Below are 19,344 nucleotides of genomic sequence, written 5' to 3'. Positions count from 1 at the left end.
AATGACCCCAAAGTTTTTGTTTTTAGTTTTTTTTTGCCCACCTTGTGTCCGCCAACACTTACCATTAAGTAAAAATGACCCCGAAGTTGTTTTTTTTGCCCACCTTGTGTCAGCCGAGACTTACCATTAAGTAAAAATCACCCCAAAGTTGTTGTTTTTTAAATTTTATTTTATAAACCTTTATTTATAAATTGCAACATTTACAAACAACTGAGAAATAATTATGTTCAAAATAAGTACAAAAACAGCACCAGGGGGTTGTAAACTCAATATCCATCCATCTATTTTCTACCGCTTGTCCCTTTCAGGGTCACGGGAGGGTGCTGGAGCCTATCTCCGCTGCATTCGGGCGGAAGGCGGGGTACACCCTGGACAAGTCGCCACCTCATCGCAGGCGGAGACTTACCATTATGTAAAAATAACCCCAAAGTTTTGTTTTTGCCCACCTTGTGTCCGCTGAGACTTACCATTAAGTAAAAATGACCCCAAAGTTTTTTTGTTTTTGTTTTTTTGCCCACCTTGTGTCCGCCAAGACTTACCATAAAGTAAAAATGACCCCAAAGTTTTGTTTTTGTTTTTTTTGCCCACCTTGTGTCTGCCGAGACTTACTATTCATCCATCCATCCATTTTCGAGACTTACCATTTAAGTAAAAATGACCCAAAAGTTGTTTTTTTTTTGTTTGTTTTTTGCCCACCTTGTGTTCGCCGAGACTTACCATTAAGTAAAAATGACTCCAAGGTTTATTTATTTTTATTTTTTTTGCCCACCTTGTGTCCGCTGAGACTTACCATTAAGTAAAAATGACCCCAAAGTTTTTTTTTGTTTTTGTTTTTTTGCCCACCTTGTGTCAGCCGAGACTTACCATTAAGTAAAAATGACCCCAAAGTTTTTTTTGTTTTTGTTTTTTTTCCCACCTTGTGTCCGCCGAGACTTACCATTAAATAAAAATAGTATTTTATTTTATTTTATTTATTTATTTTTGCCCACCTTGTGTCCGCCAAAACTTACCATTAAGTAAAAATAGTATTTTATTTTATTTTATTTATTTATTTTTGCCCACCTTGTGTCCGCCGAGAATTGCCATTAAGTAAAAATGACTCCAAAGTTTTGTTTTTGCCCACCTTGTGTCCGCTGAGACTTACCATTAAGTAAAAATGACCCTAAAGTTTTTTTTGTTTTGTTTTTTTTGCCCACCTTGTGTCCGCCAAGACTTACCATAAAGTAAAAATGACCCCAAAGTTTTGTTTTTGTTTTTTTTGCCCACCTTGTGTCTGCCGAGACTTACCATTCATCCATCCATCCATTTTCGAGACTTACCATTTAAGTAAAAATGACCCAAAAGTATTTTTGTTTTTTTGTTTTTTTTTGCCCACCTTGTGTTCGCCGAGACTTACCATTAAGTAAAAATGACCCCAAGGTTTATTTATTTTTATTTTTTTTGCCCACCTTGTGTCCGCTGAGACTTACCATTAAGTAAAAATGACCCCAAAGTTTTTTATTTTTTTTTGTTTTTTTGCCCACCTTGTGTCAGCCGAGACTTACCATTAAGTAAATATGACCCCAAAGTTTTTTTTTGTGTGTTTTTTTTTTGCCCACCTTGTGTCCGCCGAGAGTTATCATTAAGTAAAAATGACTAAAGTTTTTTTGTTTTTTTTGCCCACCTTGTGTCCGCCGAAACTTATAAGTAAAAATGATCCAAAGTATTTTATTTTTTTATTTTTTTTATTTCTTTGCCCACCTTGTGTCCGCCGAGAATTACCATTAAGTAAAAATGACCCCAAAGTTTTTTTTATTTTTTATTTTATTTTATAAACCTTTATTTACTTATTTATAAATTGCAACATTTACAAACAATTGATAAATAATTATGTTCAAAATAAGTACAAAAACAGCACCAGGGGGTTGTACACTCAATATCCATCCATCCATCATCCATTTTCTACCGCTTGTCCCTTTCGGGGGGGCGGGGGGGGCCTTATCTCCGCTGCATTCGGGCGGAAGGCGGGGTACACCCTGGACAAGTCGCCACCTCATCGCAGGCGGAGACATACCATTAAGTAAAAATGACTCCAAAGTTTTGTTTTTGCCCACCTTGTGTCCGCTGAGACTTACCATTAACTAAAAATGACCCTAAAGTTTTTTTTTTGTTTGTTTTTTTTGCCCACCTTGTGTCCGCCAAGACTTACCATAAAGTAAAAATGACCCCAAAGTTTTTTATTTTTTTTGTTTTTTTGCCCACCTTGTGTCAGCCGAGACTTACCATTAAGTAAAAATGACCCCAAAGTTTTTTTTGTTTTTGTTTTTTTTCCCACCTTGTGTCCGCCGAGACTTACCATTAAGTAAAAAATAGTATTTTATTTTATTATTTTTATTTATTTTTGCCCACCTTGTGTCCGCCGAGAATTGCCATTAAGTAAAAATGACCCCAAAGTTTATTTATTTACATTTTTTTTGCCCACCTTGTGTCCGCCGAGATTTACCATTAAGTAAATATGACCCCAAAGTTTTTTTTTGTTTTTTTTGCCCACCTTGTGTCCGCCGAGAGTTATCATTAAGTAAAAATGACTAAAGTTTTTTTTTTTTTTTGCCCACCTTGTGTCCGCCGAAACTTATAAGTAAAAATGATCCAAAGTATTTTATTTTTATTATTTTTTTATTTCTTTGCCCACCTTGTGTCCGCCGAGAATTACCATTAAGTAAAAATGACCCCAAAGTTTTTTTTATTTTTTATTTTATTTTATAAACCTTTATTTACTTATTTATAAATTGCAACATTTACAAACAATTGAGAAATAATTATGTTCAAAATAAGTACAAAAACAGCACCAGGGGGTTGTAAACTCAATATCCATCCATCCATCATCCATTTTCTACCGCTTGTCCCTTTCGGGGGGAGGTGGGGGGGCCTTATCTCCGCTGCATTCGGGCGGAAGGCGGGGTACACCCTGGACAAGTCGCCACCTCATCGCAGGCGGAGACTTACCATTAAGTAAAAATGACCGCAAAGTTTTGTTTCTGCCCACCTTGTGTCCGCTGAGACTTACCATTAAGTAAAAATGACCCCAAAGTTTTGTTTTTGTTTTTTTGCCCACCTTGTGTCTGCCGAGACTTACCATCCATCTATCCATCCATCCATTTTCGAGACTTACCATTTAAGTAAAAATGACCCAAAAGTTTTTGTTTTTTTTGTTTTGTTTTTTTTGCCCACCTTGTGTTCGCCGAGACTTACCATTAAGTAAAAATGACCCCAAGGTTTATTTATTTTTATTTTTTTTGCCCACCTTGTGTCCGCTGAGACTTACCATTAAGTAAAAATGACCCCAAAGTTTTTTTATTTTTTTTGTTTTTTTTTCCCACCTTGTGTCCGCCGAGACTTACCATTAAGTAAAAATGACTCAAGTTTTTTTTTTTTTTTTTTGCCCACCTTGTGTCCGCCAAAACTTACCATTAAGTAAAAATAGTATTTTTATTTTTTTATTTTTTATTTTTTTGCCCACCTTGTGTCCGCCGAGAATTGCCATTAAGTAAAAATGACCCCAAGGTTTATTTATTTTTATTTTTTTTGCCCACCTTGTGTCCACTGAGACATACCATTAAGTAAAAATGACCCCAAAGTTTTTTATTTTTTTTGTTTTTTTGCCCACCTTGTGTCCGCCAAAACTTGCCATTAAGTAAAAATAGTATTTTAATTTTTTAATTTTTTATTTTTTTGCCCACCTTGTGTCCGCCAAGACTTACCATTAAGTAAAAATGACCCCAAAGTTGTTGTTTTTTTTAAATTTTATTTTCTAAACCTTTATTTATAAATTTAAACATTTACAAACAACTGATAAATAATTATGTTCAAAATAAGTACAAAAACAGCACCAGGGGGTTGTAAACACAATATCCATCCATCCATTTTCTACCGCTTGTCCCTTTTGGGGTCACGGGGGGAGCCTATCTCCGCTGCATTCGGGCGGAAGGCGGGGTACACCCTGGACAAGTCGCCACCTCATCGCAGGCGGAGACTTACCATTAAGTAAAAATGACCCCAAAGTTTTGTTTTTGCCCACTTTGTGTCCGCCAAGACTTACCATAAAGTAAAAATGACCCCAAAGTTTTTTTTTGTTTTTTTTTGCCCACCTTGTGTCTGCCGAGACTTACCATCCACCCATCCATTTTCGAGACTTACCATTAAGTAAAAATGACCCCAAAGTTTTTTTGTTTTTTTTTGCCCACCTTGTGTTCGCCGAGACTTACCATTAAGTAAAAATGACCCCAAAGTTTTTATTTTTTTATTTTTTTTGCCCACCTTGTGTCCGCCGAGAATTACCATTAAGTAAAAATGACCCCAAGGTTTATTTATTTTATTTTTTTTTGCCCACCTTGTGTCCGCTGAGACTTACCATTAAGTAAAAATGATCCAAAGTATTTTATTTATTTATTTTTTTTATTTCTTTGCCCACCTTGTGTCCGCCGAGAATTACCATTAAGTAAAAATGACCCCAAAGTTTTTATTTATTTTATTTTATTTTATAAACCTTTATTTATTTATTTATAAATTGCAACATTTACAAACAATTGAGAAATAATTATGTTCAAAATAAGTACAAAAACAGCACCAGGGGGTTGTAAACTCAATATCCATCCATCCATTTTCTACCGCTTGTCCCTTTCGGGGTCACGGGGGGAGGGGGGGGGGGCCTTATCTCCGCTGCATTCGGGCGGAAGGCGGGGTACACCCTGGACAAGTCGCCACCTCATCGCAGGCGGAGACTTACCATTAACTAAAAATGACCCCAAAGTTTTGTTTTTGCCCACCTTATTTCCGCTGAGACTTACCATTAAGTAAAAATGACCCCGAAGTTTTTTTTTTGGTTTTTTTTTTTGCTCACCTTGTGTCTGCCGAGACTTACCATCCATCCATCCATCCATTTTCGAGACTTACCATTAAGTAAAAATGACCCCAAAGTTTGTTTTTGTTTTTTTCTTGCCCATCTTGTGTCCGTCGAGACTTATTGTTAGGTAAAAATGACCCCAAAGTTTTTTGGGTTTTTTGCCCACGTTGTGTCTGCCGAAACTTACCATTACCTTTTTATTAAGTAAAAATGACCCGTTTAAAAAAGAAAACAAAAACATATTTTTTTCCCTACCTTGTGTCCGCCGAGACTTACCATCCATCCATCCATCCATTTTCGAGACTTACCATTAAGTAAAAATGACCCCAAAGTTTGTTTTTGTTTTTTTCTTGCCCACCTTGTGTCCGTCGAGACTTATTGTTAGGTAAAAATGACCCCAAGGTTTTTTGTTTTTTTTGCCCACCTTGTGTCTGCCGAAACTTACCATTAAGTAAAAATTACCCGTTTTAAAAAAAATTTATTTAATTTTTTTTGTCCACCTTGTGTCCGCCGAGACTTACATTAGGTAAAAATGACCCCAAAGTTTTTTTTTGTTTTTTTTTGCCCACCTTGTGTCCGCCAAGACTTATTAAGTAAAAATGACCCGTTTAAAAAAACAAAAAAAAAACATATTTTTTTCCCTACCTTGTGTCCGCCGAGACTTACCATCCATCCATCCATTTTCGAGACTTACCATTAAGTAAAAATGACCCCAAAGTTTGTTTTTGTTTTTTTATTGCCCACCTTGTGTCCGTTGAGACTTATTGTTAGGTAAAAATGACCCCAAAGTTTTTTGGGTTTTTTGCCCACCTTGTGTCTGCCGAAACTTACCATTAAGTAAAAATTACCTGTTTTTTTTAAACATTTATTAAATTTTTTTTTGCCCACCTTGTGTCCGCCGAGACTTACCATTAGGTAAAAATGACCCCAAAGTTTTTTTTTTTTGTTTTTTTTTGCCCACCTTGTGTCCGCCAAGACTTATTATTAAGTAAAAATGACCCGTTTAAAAAATATATATTTTTTTTTCCCTACCTTGTGTCTGCCGAGACTTACCATCCATCCATCCATCCATCCATTTTCGAGACTTACCATTAAGTAAAAATGACCCCAAAGTTTATTTATTCTTATTATTTTTTTGCCCACCTTGTGTCCGCCGAGACTTACCATTAAATAAAAATCACCCCAAAGTTTTTTGTTTTTTTTGCGTCACCTGGCACTGTACAGTTCATCTAGGGAGGGGAGAGAGCAGCCAGTGTTCTTCATGGCAGTTTTTATGACCCTCTGAATTGCGTTTCTCTCTGCCGCCGTGCAGCTGGCATACCATACACACATGTTGTGAAGTGTCCCTGCTCCGTTCGCCACTAAAAGACCGTATCTGTCTTTTTTTTCAGTGAATTCCGGCAACTTCGACCATCCCGCTCAGAACGGCGGCGGCGGCTCTCCTCGCTCTCCACCCGCTGCAGTTTGACGGGCGTCGCCAGCCCCATGACTCTCTGAGGGGACACGGCCCCACCGTGGCCCATGCGCTCTACCCGTTTCCCTCCCTGTCCGCCTCGCCCCTCAAGCTGACGCAAAACCCCAGACACCTCCCTCCCCTCCCCCACCCCCACCCCCACCCCGTCCCCAGCGACTCGCCGCCGCCGGCCATGGCGCCCGGCACGGAGACGGTGCACTACATCCACCTGCACAACTCCAGCCAGTCGGTGCTGGAGGCCCTGCGCACGCAGCGGCGCGAGGGCCTCTTCTGCGACGTGACCGTGCGCATACACGACGCCTCGCTGCGCGCGCACGCCTGCGTCCTAGCGGCCGGCAGCCCTTTCTTCCAGGACAAGCTGCTGCTGGGCCACTCTGAGATCTCGGTGCCGCCGCTGGTGCCAGCGGAGACCGTGAAGCAGCTGGTGGACTTCATGTACAGCGGATCGCTGGTCGTGCTGCAGTCACAGGCGCTCTGCATCCTGACCGCCGCCAGCATCCTGCAGATCAAGACCGTCATCGACGAGTGCACTCAGATCATCTCGCAGAGGAAGGCGGCGGCGGGGGCGGCGAGTGCAGCTGCCGCCGCCGCAGCAGCAGCAGCAGCGGCGGCAGCTGCAGCCACAGGAGGGGGGATGCTTGGAGGAGTGCTCCCCAAACAAGAGGAGCGTGGCGGGGGCAAAGGAAGGGAAAGCAGTGGCAGCTGTTCAGGCGGAGGCGGCATGAGCGGGGGCTACCCAAACTTCTCTAACTTCATGGTGGACTGCGCCGCGGCCTTGGGCGGCAACATCAGTGTTAGCGAGAGCGGGCCCGGCCCGATGGAGCAAGCCAACAATCTAATGGAGCTGGGAGACATGGGCCCCGGGCCCTTGTGCGACGGCGACGGGCTGGGACCGGGAGCGGGGTCCATCCTGATGAAGCAGAGCCCCAGCTGCACTCAGGACGTCCGCTACAAGCTCCGGGATCTGTTGGCGCAGACGGCCAACGGCGCCGCCAGCACCGGCAGCCTCTCGGCGAGCTGCAGCTCCGGCGTGGGCAGCGTGGACAGCATCGGCAGGGACAGCCTGCGCGGCAACGCCACCGACCTCTCCGACGAGCTGGTGGGGATGGAGCGCTTCAGCGAGGAGGAGGACTTGGACGCCAGAGAGCGAGGGAGAGACGGCGGCGACCGAGACAGGGGGGCGAGCCACAGCCGCAAGCAGAGGCAGCCGCTCAGACTCCAGGTGGGAGGGGTGGTTATGGAGATGAGTTGCCATGGTTACAGCTTTCAGAGCTGCATTGGTTTGCTTGTCTTTGCTTTTTGCACTGCATTGGCGTGCATGACTAACATGTCGGCACGCAATCACACAGAAGCTTCCTTACGCTCTGAAACCCTATGGACGCCTGCATGTTCGCTGTACGTCGATAAGCGTGTCGAAAAAGCTTCTCAAACACGCCGCCTTCATTCTGCCGCCGTGTTGCCCGCTTTTGATCCCATCCCGCTGTTAAGACTGAGCCCTGTCGTCCCCTAGGTGCTGGGAGGAGGCGAAGGCGTGGTGGTGAAAGATGAAGGCGTTCAGGACGCCGACGGGACGGCCTTCGCCTTGGAGGACGGGAGACGGGACGGAGAGCACGGCGGCCCCCAGGGACACATGGCGGGCTTCGGACAGGTGAGGTTATGATGGAAAAGTGTGATGCCTTTGCGTTTGATGAGAAATAAGAGAAACATGTTGGAGAATCCTGTAGAGAGAATACAATTGAGTGATCATTGTTGTACCCGGCATTTATTCAAATATTGCTGATTCCTTTAAAAGCTCTCAATCGTACTCTAAATATAGATAGATGTGCACTAGGGGTGTAACGGTACGTGTTTTTGTATTGAACCGTTTCGGTACGGGGGTTCCGGTTCGGTTCGGAGGTGTACCGAACGAGTTTCCACACGGACATATTAAGTAGCGTAACGCACGTTGTTTAAACAATGCACAACACACGGCATGCTAGCAGCTAACGGGCTAGGATAAACTGACCATACATCCTCTTTTCACCGGACATGTCCTCTTTTGCGTAGCTGTCAGGGCGGAGTTTCTTAAATGCCTCAAATGAGGCATTTAATGTTAGGGTTGCGTGTATTTTCAATGTACGTTCAGGGTTAAGAAGGGGTTAAAAACAAAACAAATTGTGCGTGCAGCAGCATTGGTGAGGGAGGGGCAGAGACAGAGAGAGAGAGAGAGAGTTATGATAAACGCGCATGCGTCGCCAGGCTCTGCTTGTTATCCATAGATTTATCAGATTTAATGTTTTATTATCTATAGCAGGGGTGTCAAAAGTGTGCCCCGGAGGCCATTTGCGGCCCACAGCTAATGTTTTAAAGGCCCACGGCACATTCTAAAAATACTATTAAAACATACTTGCCAACCCTCCCGGATTTTCCGGGAGACTCCCGAAATTCAGCGCCTCTCCCGAAAACCTCCCGGGACAAATTTTCTCCCGAAATTCAGGCGGACCTGAGTGACGTGTTGACAACACACAACAACAGTGTCTACCGTAAAGCAGTTGGTCTGCCGTAAACAGCAATGTTGTGACACTTTTAAACAGGACAATACTGCCATCTACTGTACATTGCATATGTGACCCACCCATAATGTGTCACATTTTTGTGTTGATTTATTTATTTTATTTTGTGGTTTGAATTCGTTTTTGGAGCTGTCATTACAAATTTATCAGTATTCACATTGGTCAGTAGGGGGCAGTAGGGCGTTTCTTCCCAATTGAATGCTATCGCCTGCAGACCGGAAGTGTCTTGTCATTCTGATGAGCGCGACCAGTCTGTGAACAATTGAAACGTCCTGTGTGCTTTTTCCTCCTGTATAACAGGTTAGTTTTGGTGAATCAACTCACTGAATAATATCCATGTGATCTTTATAAGTTTAAGTACACATTCTGATGGTGGAGCCTAACTCTAAAGTGTTTGTGAGTTGTAGTTTGTAAATGAACACTGAAATTCAAGTATTTATTTTATTTATATATATATATATATATATATATAGCTAGAATTCACTGAAAGTCAAGTATTTCTTATATATATATATCTTAACTACGCCCCCAACCACGCCCCCCGCCCCACCCCCGACCACGCCCCCGCCCCCACCCCCCAACCCCCACCTCCCGAAATCGGAGGTCTCAAGGTTGGCAAGTATGTATTAAAATAAACAAAAACATAACAAAAGTGAAATAAAAAAGCTTAAAAGTGAAATGTAATTTAGAAAAAGTTGCAATGTTGACTAGTAAAACAAAGCTGTTTTTTTTTCTTTCAAACTGTCATTGCTCAAAACATAATATTGAATCAAAATCAATGTTACTATGAATTATTGACCTATCCAAGGTTCCGATTACTTCACATCAAATATTCCACAAAGAAAAATATTTTTTGGTGGAAGTTTTGCAAATTGGTAAATAAATAACCCAAAAATGTATATTTTGTTGTTTTCTTACTGTACCGAAAAGGAACCGATGAAAATGAATCTGGAGCAGCAGCTCTCGCTGTTCGTCACGGACATGGAGCAACAGAAGTGAAAAGCTTCTAAAAACAAAGTATAGTCTCCATTAGAACCAAAAAAAGATGACAGATTTGTTGCTAGTCATTTTTAATTAAAAAAAAAAAGGTCACTAAAAGAATTGGATAAGTCTCTAGAAGTTGAACAATTCTCCACAAAGTACATTGTACAATAAGCAACAACAAATGAAAAATAGAGCAAAACGAGTTGATTGGTGCTGGTGTGCCAGCAAAGCTTTCGTTAAGCTGAGGAAGAGCATCCAGGTCAAGATCAAACTCCTTGTCTACCAAGCTGTAGTTCTGCCCAATCTGCTCTATGGGACTGATAGCTGCACCACCTATAGCAGACATCTGAAAGTCCTAGAGCAGTACCACAAGTGCTTTCGCCGCAAGATCCTCAGGATCTGTTGGGAAGATAGGTGAACCAACGTCAGGGCTCTGAAGAAAGACAATGTCCTCAGCATCAACTGCGATGGACAGGTCACGTCATAGCATGCCTCACAACCGCCTCCCGAAACAAATGCTGTATGGACAACTGACGGAGGGACAACATACCCAAGGAAAGCAAAAGAAGCGGTACAAAGACCGCATCTAAACCTATCCATCTGTCCATTTTCTGCCGCTTATCCGAGTCCTGGTCGCGAGGAGCAGCTGTCTAAGCGAGAGGCCCAGACGTCTGTGTCAGGGGGACACTGAGGCGTTCCTAGGCCAGTTATGAGACTTAGTCCCTCCAGCGTGTCCTAGGTCAAAACCCACCTGAGAAAATGCCGCTTCAACCTCAACAACTGAGAGGAGGTTGCCATCCCGAGAGATGCGTGGTGCACGATGGTCCATGAAGGCACCGCACATCTTGAAGAGGACATCCACTGTTCTGCGGAAAAAACCAAAAGGCAACAAAGGCAGACGAGATCTGCCACCAAAACCGCTCTTCCATACCTGCCAACTACTCCGGTTTTCCCGTAATTAGTACGGTTTTCATCAACCTATTCCGGGTTACGGTTGCAGTGATAAAAAATACGGTTTTTCATTAATTAAAAAAAAATTTTTTTTTTAAAGTTTTATTCACGAAATTGCGTAATAACAATGACAATCGACACTGCTTCCCGTAACTTCCTATCGAGCCATTCCGAATGCCATGCGCGAGGCTATTTATAGCACCGCTGCCAAGCACGAGGCACCAGTTGTATGGCGTCACATTAGTGCCAAAAATCCGAGCGCATAAAAACTGTTATCGCGCGCTGATTCTCCACTTCGTGCGCGCGCGCGACACCATTTTGCGCGCGCGTGGTGCCTTTTAGCGCGCGTGCGGTGCCTTTCTGCGCGCTCTCTGTGTACTACTGGCATCTCTCCTCGCGCTGTCATGTTTCTTTTTGGCACTTTGGGGGCGGGTATGCTTAGACGGCCCCTCCTTTCTGATTGGTCAGGCGAAAAACGCTGAAAAATGCTCAGAGCCAATCAGAAGTATAGCAGGGCGGGTCATCGTCAATATGTATCAAGATTTACGGAGGAAGAAGTGGATAAAAAAATGTCGCGCGCTGATGAAGGTTATTTCATACCACATAAACACAATACAGGGTAATACAAAATGTGACCCAAATAAATAATAAGACAACAAACACCATAATCACATCTTTCAGCCAGAACTGGTCCACCAGCAATAACATCCAACCATAACATTATTTTATATTTTCACTTCTTCTTGAACATTTGTTTTCTAATTTATGGAATTTCTTTTGATTCAGCCATAAAATTAATGAAATAATCTTTGAATTTTGTTTTTAAAATGTTAAAAATAGCTTTTAATAATGTATTCTGAAACAGTTTAAAATAATCAGAGAACTGACTAACACTGACCCTACACAACTATGTTGCACAATTAAGTCTTTTTTTTTTTTTTTTAAAGCGAAAGAGGTAATTTCAACAGGTACAGCATCCTATGTCATATCTACATGTAATAAGATTTGTAACAAGGCAAACCGTTTGTAAATTGGTCGAAAATCGAGCAAGTTATGGTAATTTAATTAGTACATGTACCATTGACATCAATGTAATGATTGAGGCTAGATGTCCGAGGTAAGATGGCTACAACGTTGAAGAATGATTGGTCATATGAAAAATGCTCACAGCCAATCAGAAAGGAGGGGCCGTCTAAGCATACCCGCCCCCAAAGTGCCAAAAAGAAACATGACAGCGCGAGGAGAGATGCCAGGAGTACACAGAGAGCGCGCAGAAAGGCGTCGCGCGCGCGCAGAAAGGCACCGCGCGCGCGCACAGAAAGGCACCACGCGCGCGCAAAATGGTGTCGCACGCACGCACGAAGTGGAGAATCATCGCGCGGTAACAGTTTTTATGCGCTCGGATTTTTGGCACTAATGTGACGCCATACAGTTGCCATTGTTTCCAAACGAGCGAACGATCATGGAATCAGCCGGAGAAAAATCGCAAACGAGTCTTAAACCGAAAAGAAAACTGCAGTCATTCCGTGAAGAATATTCAAAAGCCTGTCCGGGAATAATTATCCGTTCCAAAAAGGGTGAAAAGTACGCGAATTGCACCTTGTGCAGACAAGATTTTTCGATCGGACACGGAGGAATTAGCGATGTAAAAGACCACGTTGGGACAAAAAAACACAAGTCTAATGCCGTTGCTAGCGATACAAGTGGAAAACTTTCAACGTTTTTCGTCGCCCAAACAGTGATGGTTTTAGCAACATTTTAACCTGTCTGAATGCTAATAATCATTTTGCGTCGGGGGGCGAAACCCCCCTGAACCCCCCACCAGGACTTTGTCCTGGACCTACCGGGTCCTGCGGCCCCTGGACCCTGACTACTAGGTTTTTCTGATTTCAAAAGTTGGCAGGTATGCTCTTCCCATCACCACCACCACCACTACACATACACAGTCAACCGTTCAAATCCTGCAAAAAGACTGTGGATCTGGCTTTGGTCTCTACAGCCACCTGAGGATCCACAGATGACCAGATCCACCGACAGGAGGACAATGATACTCGCTTCAAGTAGCCAACCATGAATACGATACTCACAATACTTGAACAATATCACTACTACTACATTACAAACAATATTTTCTTGGGACAAGCGGTAGAAAATGGATGGATGAATTGCATCACAGATTATTTCTGCTACATCTTATTCTCTGGCAAAGCTGGTGTTGTCAAGCGGAGTTACACCACAACTATACTTCGGCTACACTCGCACCTTTCAATTATCATTTGTTTATTAGCTGGGGGCCAACCAGAAGCGCCAAGTCCACATTTGTGACAGGCTTCCATGGATTCATAAATATATGAAAACATTGGATTCTTTTTTTTTTAAGACAGCAGGCGTTCTTCTTCAGGGCTGACTCAGTGCTCGAGTGCTGAAAATAGCCTTGCCAAGGATAAAGGGTTGTTCAGTATTCTGTACTGACGATACTGAAAAGCAGGTATTTTGGTGTACTTTTCGTGTGTTGGTATTTTATGGACAGAATTTCTAGGCACAGTCAAGGCGTTGAGGGCATCCGGTTTGGTGGCTGCAGGATTAGGTCTCTGCTTTTTGCAGATGATGTGGTCCTGATGGCTTCATCTAGCCAGGATTTTCAGCTCTCACTAGATCGGTTCGCAGCCGAGTGTGAAGCGACTGGGATGAGAATCAGCACCTCCAAGTCCGAGTCCATGGTTCCCGCCCGGAAAAGGGTTGAGTGCCATCTCCGGGTTGGGGAGGAGACCCTGCCCCAAGTGGAGGAGTTCAAGTACCTCGGAGTCTTGTTCACGAGTGGGGGAAGAGTGGATGGTGAGATCGACAGGCGGATCGGTGCGGCGTATTCAGTAATGCGGACGCTGTATCGTTCCGTTGTGGTGAAGAAGGAGCTGAGCCGGAAGGCAAAGCTCTCAATTTACCGGTCGATCTACGTTCCCATCCTCACATATGGTCATGAGCTTTGGGTTTTGACCAAAAGGACAAGATCACGGGTACAAGCGGCCGAAATGAGTTTCTCTCCCTTAGAGATAGGGTGAGAAGCTCTGTCATCCGGGGGGAGCTCAAAGTAAAGCCGCTGCTCCTCCACATCGAGAGGAGCCAGATGAGGTGGTTCGGGCATCTGGTCAGGATGCCACCCGAACGCCTCCCTAGGGAGGTGTTTAGGGCACGTCCGACCGGTAGGAAGCCACGGGGAAGACCCAGGACACGTTGGGAAGACTATGTCTCCCGGCTAGCCTGGAAACGCCTCGGGATCCCCCGGGAAGAGCTGGACGAAGTGGCTGGGGAGAGGGAAGTCTGGGCTTCCCTGCTTAGGCTGCTGTCCCCGCGACCCGACCTCGGATAAGTGGATGAAAATGGATGGATGGTTTTAACTGAGTGTTGAAGTATGGATAGTTTTGACAACCCAATTTTGTGTACATTTTAACATGTTTCACAGTGTGAAAGCCGTCATGACTAAGCACAAGTACTGTACACACGTGCACTAATTGAGACACTGCAAATGTGTAGACCGGATCCAAATGCCATACTTGCCAACCCTCCCGAATTTTCCGGGAGACTCCCGAAATTCAGCGCCTCTCCCGAAAACCTCCCGGGACAAATATTCTCCCGAAAATCTCCCGATTTTCAGCCGGAGCTTGAGGCCACGCCCCCTCCAGCTCCATGCGGACCTGAGTCAGGACAGCCTTTTTTTCACAACGGGAGGACAACAGGGTGACAAGAAATAAATCATCCAGACGAGAGATAAATTAATTAATTAAAAAAAAAAAAAAAAACGAAATAAATTTTTACTATATTTAGCTAAAAACATCAAAATTAATTGTATTTTTATTTGTATTTTTTTCTGACTCCTTATTACATCCAGGCATTAGAATTATACATTAAAATAAACATATTTGAAATGATTAATTTTTAAATTATCATAATTCATTTAAAATGATCATATTTAATTATTAAAATAATTGCTTGTTTATCAACAACTTTAGCATTTTATTCATTACATTTTGAAGCTCTCCGAAGCCAAGTTATGTTATATTCCTTAATATTTATTTATGCAAGTTTGAAGTATCAATTATCTAAACACAGTTTTATTTGCATATTTTCAGGATGTAGATATATATATATATATATATATATATGTATATGTATATGTATGTATGAAATACTTGACTTGGTGAATTCTAGCTGTCAATATACTCCTCCCCTCTTAACCACGCCCCCCACCTCCCGAAATCGGAGTTCTCAAGGTTGGCAAGTATGCCAAATGCGTCCCTTCAAAGAATCCTCATGTTGGACTAGGAGAGGATTGGGGAACCTGCTGGACGGCGGAGTCGAGGCTAGAGACAAAAATGACCCCTCCGAAGCCTCAAACATGCTGCCAAGCCTTTTGGGATCAACACCTTGGGAATGTTAAACTGTGAGTGCTTGATTCTTCCTCAAGCACCAGATAAGGACGCGCAAACAGGATTGTGGTCATGAAAGGCTTTGGAACCTGACTGTCATGTGACAAAAACACCTTGAAAGCAACAAGAAAAGCCTGGGGGGAAAAGACAAAACATTATTAAAGAAAGAACCTGTATGACCAGGAACAGTGTTGATGCTCAAGGGCAGCTCCTTCCCAGCCGCCATGTCAACACGCTACTCCAAATTGAAGAAGTCCTTATGTTGTTTTTCTTCATCAATTTTTACACAGAGGGGGTACCTTTTACATTTGAACTCATACGGCGCTAGGGGTGTAACAATACGTGTATTTGTATTGAACCGTTTCGGTACGGGGGTTCCGATTCTGTTCGGAGGTGTACCAAACGAGTTTCCACACGGACATATTAAGTAGTGTAACGCACGTTGTGTAAACAATGCACACCGAGGCACAAAACGGCATGCTAGCAGCTAACGGGCTACGATAGACTGACCATACGTCCTCTTTTGCGGAGCTGTCAGGGCGGAGTTTCTTAAATGCCTCAAATGTCCGGCATTTTGAGTTAGGGTTGCATGTATTTTCAATGTACGTTCAGGGTTAAGAAGGGGTTAAAAACAAAACAAATTGTGCACGCAGCAGCATTGGTGAGGGAGGGGCAGAGACAGAGAGAGAGAGAGAGTTATGATAAACGCGCATGCGTCGCCAGGCTCTGCTTTTTATCCATAGATTTATCACATTTAATGTTTTATTATCTATAGCAGGGGTGTCAAAAGTGTGCCCCGGAGGCCATTTGCGGCCCACAGCTAATGTTTTAAAGGCCCACGGCACATTCTAAAAATACTATTAAAATAAACAAAAACATAACAAAAGTGAAATAAAAAAGCTTAAAGGTGAAATGTAATTTAGAAAAAGTTGCAATGTTGACTAATAAAACAAAACTGTTTTTTTTCCTTTCAAACTGTCATTGCTCAAAACATAATATTGAATCAAAATCAATGTTATTATGAATTATTGACCTATCCAAGGCTCCCATTACTTCACATCAAATATTCTACTCAGAAAAATATTTTTGGTGGAAGATTTTGCAAATTTGGTAAGTAAATAACCCAAAAATGTATATTTTGTTGTTTTCTTACTGTACCGAAAATGAACCGAACCCTGACCTCTAAACCGAGGTACGTACCGAACCGAAATTTTTGTGTACCGTTACACCCCTACCATTTAGTGGTCAATTGTACGGACTATGTACTGTACTGTGCAATCTACTAATAAAAGTTTAAATCAATCAATCAATCAATGTACTTACCAAAAAAAGGTGAAATAACTGAAAACATGTCTTACATTCTAGTTTCTTTAAAATGGCCACTCTCGGCATTCTCTCGATGAGCTTCAAGCACACCTGTGAAGTGCAAACCATTTCAGGTGACTACCTCTTGAAGCTCATCGAGAGAATGCCAAGAGTGTGCAAAGCAGTAATCAGAGCAAAGGGTGGCTATTTTGAAGAAACTAGAATATAAAACATGTTTTCAGTGATTTCACCTTGTTTTGTTAAGTACATAACTCCACAGGCCCTGCGATGAGGTGGCGACTTGTCCAGGGTGTACCCCGCCTTCCGCCCGAATGCAGCTGAGATAGGGTCCAGCACCCCCCCGCGACCCCAAAATGGACAAGCGGTAGAAAATGGATGGATGGATGGACATAACTCTACATGTGTTCATTCATAGTTTTGATGTGACAATCTACAATGTAAATAGTCATGAAAATAAAGAGAATGCATTGAATGAGGAGAAGGTGTTTCCAAACTTTTGGCCTATACTGTATATACCACCACCACTATATATATATATATATATATATATATATTAGAGATGCGCGGATAGGCAATTATTTCATCCGCAACCGCATCACAAAAGTTGTCAACCATCCGCCATCCACCCGAACTAACATTTAATCAAAACCGCACCCGCCCGCCATCCGCCACCCGCCCGTTGTTATATATCTAATATAGACGATGCAAGGCATTAGTGAGGTTATAAAGCTTTTGCCTGTTAAAGAAAGGAGACTGATCCAATGTAGCAGAGACATTCAATGCGTGCCACGCTGTCACGGCCCAGACGCACACCAGTGCGCAATCATCTGGGAGCCGCGCAGAGCGCACCTCCAAGCGCGCTCGCGCCACTCAAACTGCTGCAGGCAGCTGCGTTCTATCTTGTTTTAACATCCTGTGGCACTCTTCTGGGATCACGGCGGACGAAACTGCTCATGCTCAGGGTGTTTGTGGAGGTTCGGGGTTTTGCACAAATGTGATGCACCATGTTAGATGTCCCGGTTTTGTGACTGTCGTAGACATAAACAGCGTCGCAGCTCTTGCAAATCACGTAGCCAGCATTACTATCATCCTGATTTACAACCTCATAAAAACGAGTCCACGCTGAACTTTTCTGGCCTTTTTTTCCCCCTGGTCTTTAGTATTCCCTTTTTTAGTTTGTCGCGTACCACGTTTGCTGCCGGCGTTGCCATCTCTTTTTTTTTTTCTTCTTCTGTTGTGGCATATGCTGCAGGTGCCTGCTCGTTTTTCGTATGTGGGTAACAACATTTAACTATGTATATATATTTCCGAATTGGTTTAACTGCCACCCGCCTGAATCTATTTAAAATCTAATATTTTTTTATTTCAACCGCCCGACCCGCAGATAATCCGCGGACTCCGCAGTTGTGTCCGCAAACCGCGCATCTCTAATATATATATATATATATATATATATATATATACAGTGGGGCAAAAAAGTATTTAGTCAGCCACCGATTGTGCAAGTTCTCCCACTTAAAATGATGACAGAGGTCTGTAATTTTAATCATAGGTACACTTCAACTGTGAGAGACAGAATGTGAAAAAAAATCCAGGAATTCACATTGTAGGAATTTTAAAGAATTTATTTGTAAATTATGGTGGAAAATAAGTATTTGGTCACTTCAAACAAGGAAGATCTCTGGCTCTCACAGACCAGTAACTTCTTCTTTAAGAAGCTCTTCTGTCTTCCACTCGTTACCTGTATTAATGGCACCTGTTTGAACTTGTTATCTGTATAAACGACACCTGTCCAAACGACACCTGTCCACAGCCTCAAACAGTCAGACTCCAAACTCCACTATGGCCAAGACCAAAAAGCTGTCGAAGGACACCAGGAAAAGAATTGTAGACCTGCACCAGACTGTGAAGAGTGAATCTACAATAGGCAAGCAGCTTGGTGTGAAAAAATCAACTGTGGGAGCAATTATCAGAAAATGGAAGACATACAAGACCACTGATAATCTCCCTCGATCTGGGGCTCCACGTAAGATATCATCCCGTGGGGTCAAAATGATCATGAAAACGGTGAGCAAAAATCCCAGAACCACACGGGGGGACCTGGTGAATGGCCTGCAGAGAGCTGGGACCAAAGTGACAAAGGTTACCATCAGTAACACACTACGCCGACAGGGAATCAAATCCTGCAGTGCCAGACGTGTCCTCCTGCTTAAGCCAGTGCATGTCCAGGCCCGTCTGAAGTTTGCCAGAGAGCACATGGATGATACAGCAGAGGATTGGGAGAATGTCATGTGGTCAGATGAAACCAAAATAGAACTTTTTGGTACAAACTCAACTCGTCGTGTTTGGAGGAAGAAGAATACTGAGTTGCATCCCAAGAACACCATACCTACTGTGAAGCATGGGGGTGGAAACATGCTTTGGGGCTGTTTTTCTGCTAAGGGGACAGGCCGACTGATCCGTGTTAAGGAAAGAATGAATGGGGCAATGTATCATGAGATTTTGAGCCAAAACCTCCTTCCATCAGTGAGAGCTTTGAAGATGAAACGTGGCTGGGTCTTCCAGCATGACAATGATCCCAAACACACCGCCCGGGCAACGAAGGAGTGGCTCCGTAAGAAGCATTTGAAAGTCCTGGAGTGGCCTAGCCAGTCTCCAGACCTCAACCCCACAGAAATACTGTGGAGGGAGTTGAAAGTCCGTGTTGCTCGGCGACAGCCCCAAAACATCACTGCTCTCGAGAAGATCTGC

General features: G+C 43.1%; 1 protein-coding gene across 1 annotated transcript in view; it reads left to right on the top strand.

The window, feature by feature from the left end:
* The window catches only part of zbtb45 (zinc finger and BTB domain containing 45), a 34,467-nt gene that overhangs the window by 2,146 nt on the left and 12,977 nt on the right, over window positions 1–19,344 (top strand). The window contains exons 2-3 of the mRNA XM_061984313.2: window positions 6,274–7,578; window positions 7,867–8,004. Of these exons, the coding sequence (XP_061840297.1) occupies window positions 6,529–7,578; window positions 7,867–8,004 (1,188 nt within the window). The 5' untranslated portion in view covers window positions 6,274–6,528. The remainder of the gene's footprint in view (window positions 1–6,273; window positions 7,579–7,866; window positions 8,005–19,344) is intronic.

Source organism: Nerophis lumbriciformis, linkage group LG25 (assembly GCF_033978685.3).
Source record: "Nerophis lumbriciformis linkage group LG25, RoL_Nlum_v2.1, whole genome shotgun sequence".
Lineage (NCBI taxonomy): Eukaryota > Metazoa > Chordata > Actinopteri > Syngnathiformes > Syngnathidae > Nerophis > Nerophis lumbriciformis.
This window is presented reverse-complemented; position numbering and strand designations above follow the sequence as displayed.